The 14,517-nt window shown below is 29.8% G+C and overlaps 1 protein-coding gene across 2 annotated transcripts; it reads left to right on the top strand.

The window, feature by feature from the left end:
- Positions 1-1,035: 1,035 nt before the first annotated feature.
- LOC130445375 (uncharacterized) lies at positions 1,036-3,367 on the top strand. 2 transcript variants are annotated; one of them, XM_056780967.1, is made up of 4 exons: positions 1,036-1,319; positions 1,507-1,669; positions 1,735-1,773; positions 2,831-3,367. In XM_056780967.1, the coding sequence occupies exons 1-4, from the start codon at positions 1,085-1,087 to the stop codon at positions 3,252-3,254; spliced, it is 861 nt and encodes a 286-aa protein (XP_056636945.1). In that variant the 5' UTR covers positions 1,036-1,084; the 3' UTR covers positions 3,255-3,367. The 2 variants fall into 2 exon arrangements, with proteins under 2 accessions (XP_056636945.1, XP_056636944.1); XM_056780966.1 differs by having other exon boundaries at positions 1,714-1,773; positions 2,831-3,365.
- The last annotated feature ends 11,150 nt before the right edge of the window (positions 3,368-14,517 follow it).

Here is a 14,517-nt window from a genome sequence, read left to right as displayed (position 1 = left end):
TTTTTGAACGAAATAATTTCTAATTTTGTATCGGGACACTCAACAACATCTTATTAATAAATCTATACAACAGTTTCTCTAATACTTTATATTCTATCATATTTTAAATCCATCGATTTTGAATAATGTAAAGTAATGTGGCAACGATGTAAAGTTAGGTATGTGTAGAAGGCAAGGGATTTCAGCGGCGGGTAAAAATAAATAAAGAAAATATTTATTATTTCAAATTAATGAATACATATATAAAAATATTGAAAATCCTTTTCGGAATAATCAAAAGCTTTAATAATCTAAATGTCTGAACAAAATAATACCTAATATAATGTTTTTAAGTTTATTGCATTTAAAAAAATCCGGAATTATGAGTTTCTTTATTTTTTATTTATATAGTGAAGTAACTGTTTAGATAATAGAAAGAAGCTTTCGATTTATTGTATAGCAATTGTTCCAATTCTCACGAAAATATCTGTTATTCATTATTTATGTATGTTGTACATGTACATTTATGTATTGATGTACAATTTTCTAATTTATGCTCCTTCTGTTCCTTTAAATTTTCATTTATTCTACAATTTCCTTATGTCTGATCTGCTTTGTGGCATATTTTACAGTCTCTATAAATTCTAAATATTTCAATAGCCTTGTCAATAAAAGTATATAATATCCAAATAATATACGTTCTTTTTAATATTTATCATATTGCATTATTCATTACGACAGAAATTCTACATATATGTATTTATGTAAATTGACTAGTATTATAATAAGATTAACAAGACCTCAATGAATATATTTAAATAAAGTCTACTTTCGAATTGAATTTTATGTGTTATAAAATAAAATTACTTTTATAAAAGTTACGATTAATGGTGTCTTTGATAGAGAATCAATTTCAAAAAACAGACAAAAATTGACATTTTCATTATTAAATAAATTAAAAGTTAAATTAAAAAAAATATAGTGGGACACCACTGATGTATCTGCGACAACAAATCTCAGCTAGCGTACAACGCCGATAGCTTGGCGTTTGTTCTCGAGCAATGTCAGTGGTGAAAATAACGTGAGCGTTTCGTGGCGACAAAATATGGCGCATAACCTAAAATTTACAGATGCACAACAGATGGATATACTTCGAAAAATGAACGCTGCCGATTTAATACAAGAAGTAGAAAAATATCCGTTACTTTATGATAACAAATATCCCAATCATACACAATTAACATCTGAAATGAAGAAAAAGACGTGGGAAATTATAGCCGAAAAGTTGTACGGACAACAACGTTGGGAAAGTTGTAATGAAGTAGAACGAGAAGCTATAGGTGAATATTATTATAGTTTTCATTCATTATAAAAAATAGATTATAACATTGACGCTGTATTTATTGATGTCAACCAGCCTTTATTATTTTAAGCTGGTATATTCGCAATCGAGGCGTTTGGCGTTTCTCTACAGTTTTAAACACTGTTGCCGGATATATTTAAAATACGTGTAACATATTTTTTCAGCTAAAGAAATTCAATTCAAATGGAAAAATCTTAAGGATAATTTCATGAGGATATTGAAAAAAGAAAAGGACGATGAGGATAACGGGATAGTTTTAAAAAGGAAGAAATACATTTATTATGATTTATTGAGTTTTCTCAAGCCTTTTGCACCTTTTGCAAAAAAGTGAGTTTTTAAGTGCAAATTTAATAAAAAAAAAAAAAATTAAGTGCAAATAAATGTGTTTATAGGAATGCGGATGTTAAAGAAGAAATGGAATTAGGAGGAAAGTAAGTAAAATATACAATAATTATTTTTTTTTTTTTAATTTTCAAATTCAATTTTTTTTATTTCCATGTAACTGTCATTTGAAGTGACAATTATGATATTTTTTCAATTTCATCCAGTTATTTTTCAAATTTACGCAAAATATACCTACACAAATTTTTGTACTATACAGAATGTCTCGTTTATAATAGTAATTCAGTAAAAAACTAATACGTCCCGTCTTATTTTATCAATATCGAGAGCCAAATAAAGAGATTAGATTATCTAAAATTATTTTTTTTAATAAAATTTCAATAAACCATTAAAATTCGTATTTAAAATATTTCGTAAATGAAAAGCGGCAACGCTGTAACTTATTCCATCAATAATAAACAGGACGGATTCTTGTAGGTTAAGGTATTTTCGCGGGAATTACAATACATAAAAAAGATAATATTTGTAATTAACTATTGTAAGTGAACTTTTTAACGATATTTTTTTAAATAATTATAAATAATAAATATTTAACGTTATATTTTACAAGTAAATATTTTGATATATAACTAACGTCATGACAATAAATCAAACTGAGTGCAATAAAGAAATTATAGCTATGTTGCCACGTTTAATTCTACTTCAGAAATAAATGTTTCTTTAAGGAAGTTCGTGAAATATTTTTTTTTGTTTTACACGCAGAAAAAGATAACAGTGAAACATTTAATGATATTTCTTTCAACTAAATACGTTTAATTGTCATTTAAAATGAGGTTATGATCGACACGACAAGCGGAACGAATTTAAACAATTCATAGCGCTATTGCCAAGTTTATTTTTACTTCAAAGATACGATATACCAAACGGAGTGTATTAGAATGATTCGTAGCAACGTTGTCAAGTTTAATTATTTTCCAGAGATGATAGGAAATAAATATTTTTGACGAAATTTTCGAAATATTTACTTGTAATGAAAAAAAAAAGTATTTCAATAGTCGAATTGAATTTTACTGATTCAATAATTGGACTAAGGGTGAGGAAACAGTGGCAAAACCGACAATTCGATTATCGAAAGAAATATTTCAGGAACGCTTCCAATATAATCTACATAAATGAAACAAAAGATGAATTAGAAGAAGAAACGTTGTTGCAAATGTCATCCCCGCCTCCTATAACTCCGAAACCAGTCAAAATCCCACCAAGTATGAATTCGATGCCGTCGTTCGGTACTTTGCAGCCCGTGCAGCTGATCCAGCTGCAACCGAACAATCTAGCTCAGAATGTAACTAAAGACGACGGCGCAGAATCAACGAATCAGAAGTTGGCGCAGGTGCTGGAGCAGATGGCGCATGCGCAAGACGAGGAAAAAACCGACGATCCTATGGGGAATAAAAAATTTTTGATGTCTTTGGTTCCTTTTATGAGGAAATTACCCGACGACGTCAATTTGGAAGTCAGACTTCAATTAATGAGCGTATTACAAAGTTACGTTGGGAAAGATGTTTCGTAATGTCGTTTTTTTAAATAATAATAATATTTTTTTTGTACATATTGAATTACTGTTCGACTAATTTGTTGTTGTATTCAAAATTTTTTTAAATAAAGTTTTTGTTGTTAATCATACCAAGTTGTTTAATTTCGTCCGGCCCTGACCCATTCAACGATCCACACGATTATTTATCATCGCATCAGATCTCAGTATAAAATTACTTCAGTTTTATTCTACTTTTTTAATGATTTTTTGGTTTTGCGCTACCTTTTTATTAGTGACGATAAAATTCTGAAACTATTCCGATTTCGCGCTACCTTTTTTATTTGTAACCATAAAATTCAGAAACTATTTTCATTTTGCGTTACCCTTTTTATTATTAACAATAACATCTGAACTTTTTTTTATTCGTAAAAAATTAAAATTCTGAAATTATTTGGTTTTGCGCTACCCCTTGTTATTAGTGACGATAAAATGTTGAAACTATTTTGATTTCGCGCTATCCTTTTTATTAGTAATAATAAAATTCTGAAATTATTTCAATTTTGCGTTACTATTTTTATTATTAACAACATGTGAATTTTTGTTTTTATTCGTAAAAAAATCAAATTCTGAAATTATTTCGGTTTTACGTTACCCCTTTTATTCGTAATAATAAATGCAGTTCTGTAACTGTTGTTATCTTGCGCTACCTTTTTTATTGGTAACAATAAAATTTTTAATGATTTTTTGGTTTTGCGCTACCTTTTTATTAGTGACGATAAAATTCTGAAACTATTTCGATTTCGCGCTACCTTTTTTATTTGTAACCATAAAATTCAGAAACTATTTTCATTTTGCGTTACCCTTTTTATTATTAACAATAACATTTGAACTTTTGTTTTTATTCGTAAAAAATTCAAATTCTGAAACTGTTTCGATTTCGCGCTACCCTTTTTATTATAAACAATAACATCTGAACTTTTTTTTATTCGTAAAAAATTAAAATTCTGAAATTATTTGGTTTTGCGCTACCCCTTGTTATTAGTGACGATAAAATGTTGAAACTATTTTGATTTCGCGCTATCCTTTTTATTAGTAATAATAAAATTCTGAAATTATTTCAATTTTGCGTTACTATTTTTATTATTAACAATAACATGTGAATTTTTGTTTTTATTCGTAAAAAAATCAAATTCTGAAATTATTTCGGTTTTACGTTACCCCTTTTATTCGTCATAATAAATGCAATTCTGTAACTGTTGTTATCTTGCGCTACCTTTTTTATTGGTAACAATAAAATTTTTAATGATTTTTTGGTTTTGCGCTACCTTTTTATTAGTGACGATAAAATTCTGAAACTATTTCGATTTCGCGCTACCTTTTTTATTTGTAACCATAAAATTCAGAAACTATTTTCATTTTGCGTTACCCTTTTTATTATTAACAATAACATTTGAACTTTTGTTTTTATTCGTAAAAAATTCAAATTCTGAAACTGTTTCGATTTCGCGCTACCCTTTTTATTATTAACAATAACATCTGAACTTTTTTTTATTCGTAAAAAATTAAAATTCTGAAATTATTTGGTTTTGCGCTACCCCTTGTTATTAGTGACGATAAAATGTTGAAACTATTTTGATTTCGCGCTATCCTTTTTATTAGTAATAATAAAATTCTGAAATTATTTCAATTTTGCGTTACTATTTTTATTATTAACAACATGTGAATTTTTGTTTTTATTCGTAAAAAAATCAAATTCTGAAATTATTTCGGTTTTATGTTACCCCTTTTATTCGTAATAATAAATGCAGTTCTGTAACTGTTGTTATCTTGCGCTACCTTTTTTATTGGTAACAATAAAATTTTTAATGATTTTTTGGTTTTACGCTACCTTTTTATTAGTGACGATAAAATTCTGAAACTATTTCGATTTCGCGCTACCTTTTTTATTTGTAACCATAAAATTCAGAAACTATTTTCATTTTGCGTTACCCTTTTTATTATTAACAATAACATTTGAACTTTTGTTTTTATTCGTAAAAAATTCAAATTCTGAAACTGTTTCGATTTCGCGCTACCCTTTTTATTATAAACAATAACATCTGAACTTTTTTTTATTCGTAAAAAATTAAAATTCTGAAATTATTTGGTTTTGCGCTACCCCTTGTTATTAGTGACGAGAAAATGTTGAAACTATTTTGATTTCGCGCTATCCTTTTTATTAGTAATAATAAAATTCTGAAATTATTTCAATTTTGCGTTATTATTTTTATTATTAACAATAACATGTGAATTTTTGTTTTTATTCGTAAAAAAATCAAATTCTGAAATTATTTCGGTTTTACGTTACCCCTTTTATTCGTCATAATAAATGCAATTCTGTAACTGTTGTTATCTTGCGCTACCTTTTTTATTGGTAACAATAAAATTTTTAATGATTTTTTGGTTTTGCGCTACCTTTTTATTAGTGACGATAAAATTCTGAAACTATTTCGATTTCGCGCTACCTTTTTTATTTGTAACCATAAAATTCAGAAACTATTTTCATTTTGCGTTACCCTTTTTATTATTAACAATAACATTTGAACTTTTCTTTTTATTCGTAAAAAATTCAAATTCTGAAACTGTTTCGATTTCGCGCTACCCTTTTTATTATTAACAATAACATCTGAACTTTTTTTTATTCGTAAAAAATTAAAATTCTGAAATTATTTGGTTTTGCGCTACCCCTTATTATTAGTGACGATAAAATTCTGAAACTATTCAGATTTCGTGCTACCTTTTTTATTTGTAACCATAAAATTCTGAAACTATTCCGATTTCGCGCTACCCTTTTTATTAGTAAGAATAAAATTTTGAAACTATTTTGATTTCGCGCTACCCTTTTCATTATTAACAATAACATCTGAACTTTTTTTATTCGTAAAAAATTAAAATTCTGAAATTATTTCGGTTTTACTTTTATTAGTAACAATAAAATTCTGAAACTATTTTCATTTTGCGTTACCCTTTTTTTTATTAACAATAACATTTGAACTTTTGTTTTTATTCGTAAATAAATCAAATTCTGATATTATTTCGTTTTACGCTACCCCTTTTATTCGTAATAATAAATGCAATTCTGTAACTGTTGTTATTTTGCGCTACCCGTTTTATTAGTGACGATAAAATACTGAAACTATTTCGATCTCGCGTTACCCTTTTTATTAGTAACATAAAATTTTGAAACTATTTTAATTTCGCACTACCCTTTTTATTAATAACAATAAAATCCTGAAACTATTTTGATTTCGCGCTACCCTTTTTATTAATAACAATAAAATTCTGAAACTATTTTGATTTTGCGTTACCCTTTTTCTTATTAACAATAACATCTGAACTTTTGTTTTTATTCGTAAAAAAATCAAATTCTGAAATTATTTCGGTTTTACGCTACCCCTTTTATTCGTAGTAGTAAATGAAATTCTGTATTTGTTATTATTTTGCGCTACCCTTATGATCAGTGACAATAACATTCTGTAACTATTTTGATTTCGCTCTACCCTTTTGATCAGTGATAATAAAATTCTGAATTTTGCGCTACCCTTTTTATTAGTAACAATAAAATTCTGAAACTATTTTGATTTTGCGTTACCCTTTTTCTTATTAACAATAACATCTGAACTTTTGTTTTTATTCGTAAAAAAATCAAATTCTGAAATTATTTCGGTTTTCGCTACCCCTTTTATTCGTAATAGTAAATTAAATTCTGTATTTGTTATTATTTTGCGCTACCCTTATGATCAGTGACAATAACATTCTGTAACTATTTTGATTTCGCTCTACCCTTTTGATCAGTGATAATAAAATTCTGAATTTTGCGCTACCCTTTTTATTAATAACAATAAAATTCTGAAACTATTTTGATTTTGCGTTACCCTTTTTCTTATTAACAATAACATCTGAACTTTTGTTTTTATTCGTAAAAAAATCAAATTCTGAAATTATTTCGGTTTTACGCTACCCCTTTTATTCGTAGTAGTAAATGAAATTCTGTATTTGTTATTATTTTGCGCTACCCTTTTGATCAGTGACAATAACATTCTGTAACTATTTTGATTTCGCTCTACCCTTTTGATCAGTGATAATAAAATTCTGAATTTTGCGCTACCCTTTTTATTAGTAACAATAAAATTCTGAAATTCCATTGCCAAAAGCATAGACTTATGTAAAAAATGTATATAACCTATTTTGTAGAGCTTTCCATGAGCTTCATCTTTTGTATGAAACTTTTTTCTAAAATCAATATTTTCGAAGAATTTAGTCAAATTGACAAAAAAACAGAGCTGGTGGGCAAACGAAACCTTGTAGGTAAAAATTCTTCTTCTCTAATCAAGGAAAAGATTTGGCAATCTTAAGATGGGGCTCATTGATAAAATTTTGAAATTAATTTGATTTTGCGCTACCTTTTTCAATCGTATCAATTACAATTCTGGAAGTTTGATTTCCCGAAATTGTTTTGATTATGCGCCACCCACAATTAAATCCTGATAATACTTTTGCGCTCCATTTTTTATTCGTAATAATTAATAAATTGCTGAAATATTTTGAATATGTGCCACCGTTTTCATCAGAAAACAAATTTCTAATATTATTTCCATTTTGCGCTTCCTATTTCCATTCGTAACGACAAAATTCTGATATTTTTTAATTTTGCGTTACCCTTTTTGTTCGTAACAATAAAATTCTGAAATTATTCTGATTTCGCGCTACCCTTTTCATACTTAACAATTAAAATTTGAAATAACAGCAATTTTGAACAGTTACCTCACGGAAATTAGCTCGTAATCATCAGCCAAGCTATTTTGTATTAAATATATCTAATCCGTTTAATAGGGAGGAGTCCAAGCAGTAATACTGCTAATTTACCTGAAATCACCAGTGCAAAGTAAATGCACTTTCCCGTAACATGAGATTGTAACAGTTTATATAATGCATGAACTGATGATTTACCTCATTTATTCTTGGGACATCCCGTACAGTAAATATAAAAACATAAACTAATGTGATGAAGACATTGGAAAAAATTTTTAAATTAGTCGTGTTCGCGAATATTTGCGAATTCGTATTGGATTAATTCGGAAATAATACGGGGAAAATTCACAATATTGAATACACTCAAAATATTTTGTGTACACTGCATCTCAAAATTTACTGTTGCCAGTCGTGGATGTTTCTAAAACAGGAAAAAAGCAACACGTGTTTTTCTTATAGCCGTTTCCTGTCCGATTATCCCCTAACAGTAACATCCAATAAAAGAAAAAAAAAACAATTGAAGCGGTTAAAAACAAAAGGAGCAAATATTCGTATGAAGCCGACGTTTATTTTTTACGCCATACAGTTCATTTCCCTTTAACAACCGATAAGTAAATACGATACAACCAGCCTTCATAAAATTTCGTTTCTCGTATCCTGCATGGTGGAATGTACACATCCTCTTTAATAGTTGCCGCTGCCTGCTCGGCAACGGCATATCTCCTTTAGTCTGCTTACGGAGAACGTGTTTAACAGCGTTGCCGCTACTGTAACACAAAATTGTAAATGTAACATGTGTGCATAATTAAAATTGATACAATAAAACAAAAATCATGTTAAATATCTTTTTGAATAATATTTTCTTTTTGTTTAGCATAAAAAAAATTAACGCATTAAGGGTTAGTTTCGAAAAGATGAACTCCCTTTCCTATCCCAATTTTGATGAAGAGTTTACCAAATATCTCCGGAAATATTGATTTTAGAGAAAAAAACTTCCTACGAAAAATGAAGCTTATAAAAAGCTTTACAAAAAAGGTTATTACCGTTTTTTACGTAAATCTATTATTTTCACAGTTACGACTCACTAAGACTTGAATTTAATAACTTCAATAAAAGGGTAGCGCAAAATCAAAGACTTGTTACGAATGAAAAGGGTAACGCAAAATTAGATTAATTTTGGAATTTTATTGTTACGAATAGAGAGATAGCCCAAAATAAAAAAAAAGTTCCAGAGTTTTATTTATTGTTATTTATTTTTACGTAATTTTTTAGCTGTTATGATTCAAAATATCTTTGTAGAAATCAAATTTTTTATTTGAAACTTTTTTAAATAAAATCAATATTTTCGGAAATATTTAGTAAAATTGTTTGAAGGGGGCTGGGGAGCAAACAGAGATTATTTGTAAAAATAATTTTAGGGATTATATTCTCTAATTGAGGACAAGATTTGGTAAAAATTTTAGCAAAATCGGAGGCTCCTTGAAATTATAAAATTATTATGTTATCAAGTCGACATACGACTAATATTTTTTTTCGATTACTATTGTTATTATAACTTTTAAATAAATACTGGTGTATGTTTATTAACGTTTAAAAAAAACTTATAATTTTAGAAATTTATAAAACCCGAATCACTTCTAAAATTTCTTTGCGTGTCGGTAAATTAAAATAAACGTGACAACATAGCAGTCGCCCGCCTCTGCTAGGCCTAGACTGAAATCTTAAAAAGCAACTTGTCAAGTGTCAGAGGATAGAGAGAGAGGAGTAGCTAAATTTAGTAATGGATAGAAAAGGACGCACTGTCGCATTGAGTGGAAGTTGGCGATCTGTGGCAAGACTAAGGCGAAATTCAGGTAAAAGTATATTTCGGGCAGGTAGGGAAATTAAACGATAACTAAAATTAAAACTAGAATGAATCTAAAATAGGTAGGTATATTTTGAAAATTATTCCATCGTTTTTCTGTTAAACTACTTATTAAAGTTTATTATAGACACTAAAAAAATCGAATAATGACTACATTGTTTGTTCTCTGTTTCGCTTAAAATGCTTGGGGGCATTAACCATACAAAACCTACCACATACAGGGTTATTCATTATGAATTAACCACTTCTTATCATCTTTATTATTTTTTTTACAAGATTTTGTGATTAGGGCTTGATTTTATTAAATTGATATTCCAAAGTACAGTGGCGGGTAGATTTTAGTAGATACACATGCGTCATAATTGACGTAAATGACAACTGACAAGGATGAAATGGGCGAAAATTAAACGGAAAATCATTAAAACGATAAGAAAAAAATAATATACAAAACTACGTATAGTTTATTAGTTATTACTTGAAAAACTATCACAAAATTGATATACCGGGGCAAGTTTCGAAGAGGCGCTGTTGTGAGGTAGACGAATAAAGGGTCAAAATAGGCGAAACATGAATTTGTGTTTAAAAAAAATAATATATACAGGATGATGCATTTAAAAAATTACCCGATGACGTCATATCTCGAAAAATTTGAAATAAACAGAAAATCTACGAACACAATCATGTAGTATACAAAATATACGAAAATTTCTCGTTAGTAGCGACCAATTTCGAAATGCACGCAATTTTCGTCCGTATATGGGGTTTGATGGTGATTTTTGTGGCTGTTCTAGCAAAAACGCGTCCCTTGAAAAGACCCCACAGGAACAAATCACAGTTGTTACAGATTCTGGTCGGTTGGAACGCGGCGCGTCGTCAACAGAGCCCGTTTTTAAGAATTCCCGGTACCAAGCGATTCTACATAAATTTTAAGACAACCTGTACGGTTTATATGATGAGTAGTGGAAGAAAAAAATCATAAAGTATGCAGGATACGACACGTGGTGTGCGTGTTAAATGCAACAACGTTGAAGCGGTTGGAATACAACAAAACTGACAAAGCGGGATTTATAAATAATTCCGCGCCACTTCCTGCGTTCGATTCGTGCCTCAATAATGACTAAAAATATTTTTATATAATTGTGGAATCATGTACAGAGTTCTACTTTATCTTGTATACAGGGTGTCCCACGACGAGTTAAAACCATCTGTATATGGTAGAATATTCATAGTAGAATCATGAAAATTTCCAAGTTTGGGTTTTCCGATACGATCTTTTTAACTAAAATATTTTCAAAGATGGCTGACTTCCGGTTCTACCGGAAATCGACTGTAACTTTGTTGTTTTATATAGAACACCTTATATATTATTACATTTTTTGAATCTACGTAGAATTTTAGTATACTTTTGTCTGAAAACTTTTTTCGAAAAATGTATACTTTTTGAGTTATTAAATTTTTTGTAAAAAATTTGACTCTTATAAATTATTTTTTTACGAGGATACCCTTAAAGATATGAAAATGGTTTATATTCGGTTGCTTTCAGCAAGGTCAGACGTAATTGAATCTATGTTGAAAAATTTTCCATTTCATACAGGGTGTGTATAAAAAGTGTTCAAAGTTCAACTTCATAAATATCAAATTTCTTCATTTTTTTAAATACAACCACCCGGTTTTTTCTATTTTAATGCATTCAGGAGTGAAAAATAAGGTAAATTCATGTATATTTTCCTATACCTTAACCTTACCGTTATCCAGATATTAAATGTTTTCTGTAAATTTTTAGAAATTTGATATTTATGAAGTTAAACTTTAAACACTTTTTATACACACCCTGTATGAAATGGAAAATTTTTCAACATAGATTCAAATACGTCTGACCTTGCTCAAAGTAACCGAACAGAAACCATTTTCATATTATTAAGGGTATCTTCGTAAAAAAATAATTTATAAGGGTCTGCAACTGTCAAATTTTTCACAAAAAACTTAATAACTCAAAAAGTATACATTTTTCGAAAAAAGTTTTTATACAAAATTATACTAAAATTTAACGTAGATTCCAAAAATGTATTAATATACAGTATGTTCTATTTAAAATAACAAAGTTACAGTCGATTTCCGATAGTTTCAACTCGTCGTGGGACACCCCGTATACCTACTTACCCCGAAAAACGGGAAGTAGATCGGATGATGTATCAACTTCAATATTTTTCTTAAAAACCACCTCGTACAAAAAACAAGAAACGATTTGCACCAGAAACAGCTAGAAAACTGGATGAAGAATTGAAAAGATTTAACGAGAAAATTAACGAATTATCCGCGCTGGTTGATTGAAATAACGTTTAATCACACAATTATCCGTATTCTGATATCAATTTTGACGTAACGTACGTCACTGGACGTCTAAAAAGTGTAGCAGCAGGTTCCCGGCCAGAGTACACACACACACACACACATGATTGAAGTTATTCAGACTCCGTATTCTTTTATTTTCATTGCAAGTCTTTCGGTTTTATTCTCTTGGCCGTGTTCTTCGATACTTTTCGGTATTTTTTGAGGAACGAAAATTTATCGTGGCCGCGGACAGGTCGAAAATACCGAGATGGTGCGGAACCAGTTATTACAAAATTGGGCAGCTGTACTACTTTTGGGCGGTTATAAAAAAAATCTTGTTAAAAAATTTGTAATTTGCACGCTATTTTATGTCAACTATTAACCATCGTTTATGTCACTAACTGTATACAGGGTGTTACGAGACTAAATGCGAAAAATTCGTAAGCCAAATTACATTTAATTATATTTTCTAAATTATACATTCGAACGTTATGAATTTTTAATGGATGATTATTTACGTCCATGTAGTTAATTTGACGGAATAAATTAATTCTAAACTACCATCTGAACGCCAGGGGCGGCTCGTACACAATAGTTAACAAAACGAACTTTTACAAGGACAACCTGTACAATTTAAAGATAGGAAAGCCCTCTAACATACTTTTACGTGACCCTCGTAGACGCTACCGTCACAAAAAATTCTTGGTTTCTTCTAAACACCCCTAGGGGGAGAAAGAAAAAGGGGGATGCATTCTACACGTAACAAAACATACTTATTTACGTTTTGTATAACCCCCGTAGACGCTACAGTCATTATTTCACTAATTCTTATATTATTCGAAGGAATAAATTAATTCTAAACTATTATGTGAACGCCAGGGGCGGCTCGTACACAATAGTTAATAAAACAAACTTTTTCAAGGACAACCTGTACAATTTAAAGATAGGAAAGCCCTCTAACATACTTTTACGTGAGTCTCGTGGACGCTACCGTCACAAAAATTTTTTTTCTTTTTCTAAACACACCTAGGGGGAGAAAGAAAAAGGGGGATGCATTCTACACGTAACAAAACATACTTATTTACGTTTTGTATAACCCCCGTAGACGCTACAGTCATTATTTCACTAATTCTCATATTAATCGAAGGAATAAATTAATTCTAAACTATTATGTGAACGCCAGGGGCGGCTCGTACACAATAGTTAATAAAACAAACTTTTTCAAGGACAACCTGTACAATTTAAAGATAGGAAAGCCCTCTAACATACTTTTACGTGAGTCTCGTGGACGCTACCGTCACAAAAATTTTTTTTCTTTTTCTAAACACACCTAGGGGGAGAAAGAAAAAGGGGGATGCATTCTACACGTAACAAAACATACTTATTTACGTTTTGTATAACCCCCGTAGACGCTACAGTCATTATTTCACTAATTCTCATATTAATCGAAGGAATAAATTAATTCTAAACTATTATGTGAACGCCAGGGGCGGCTCGTACACAATAGTTAATAAAACAAACTTTTTCAAGGACAACCTGTACAATTTAAAGATAGGAAAGCCCTCTAATATACTTTTACGTGAGTCTCGTAGACGCTACCGTCACAAAAATTTTTTTTTCTTTTTCTAAACACCCCTAGGGGGACAAAGAACAAGGGGGATGCATTCTACACGTAACAAAACATACTTATTTACGTTTTGTATAACCCCCGTAGACGCTACAGTCATTATTTCACTAATTCTCATATTAATCGAAGGAATAAATTAATTCTAAACTATTATGTGAACGCCAGGGGCGGCTCGTACACAATAGTTAATAAAACAAACTTTTTCAAGGACAACCTGTATAATATAAAGATAGGAAAGCCCTCTAACATACTTTTACGTGAGTCTTGTGGACGCTACCGTCACAAAAAATTTTTTTCTTTTTCTAAACACACCTAGGGGGAGAAAGAAAAAGGGGGATGCATTCTACACGTAACAAAACATACTTATTTACGTTTTGTATAACCCCCGTAGACGCTACAGTCATTATTTCACTAATTCTCATATTAATCGAAGGAATAAATTAATTCTAAACTATTATGTGAACGCCAGGGGCGGCTCGTACACAATAGTTAATAAAACAAACTTTTTCAAGGACAACCTGTACAATTTAAAGATAGGAAAGCCCTCTAATATACTTTTACGTGAGTCTCGTAGACGCTACCGTCACAAAAATTTTTTTTTCTTTTTCTAAACACCCCTAGGGGGACAAAGAACAAGGGGGATGCATTCTACACGTAACAAAACGTACTTATTTACGTTTTGTATA

Source organism: Diorhabda sublineata, chromosome 6 (assembly GCF_026230105.1).
Source record: "Diorhabda sublineata isolate icDioSubl1.1 chromosome 6, icDioSubl1.1, whole genome shotgun sequence".
NCBI classification, from domain to species: Eukaryota; Metazoa; Arthropoda; class Insecta; order Coleoptera; family Chrysomelidae; genus Diorhabda; species Diorhabda sublineata.
The sequence above is the reverse complement of the archived record's forward strand: the minus strand, read 5'-3'. Positions and strand labels throughout refer to the sequence as shown.

Excerpts from the sequence above, each read along its gene's own strand:
- LOC130445375 (XM_056780966.1), top strand. The coding sequence starts at position 1,085 with ATGGCGCATAACCTAAAATTTACAGATGCACAACAGATGGATATACTT. Across the intron at positions 1,320-1,506 it reads AGTAGAACGAGAAGCTATAG|CTAAAGAAATTCAATTCAAA; the intron begins GTGAATATTATT and ends ATATTTTTTCAG. Across the intron at positions 1,774-2,830 it reads GAAATGGAATTAGGAGGAAA|GAACGCTTCCAATATAATCT; the intron begins GTAAGTAAAATA and ends GAAATATTTCAG.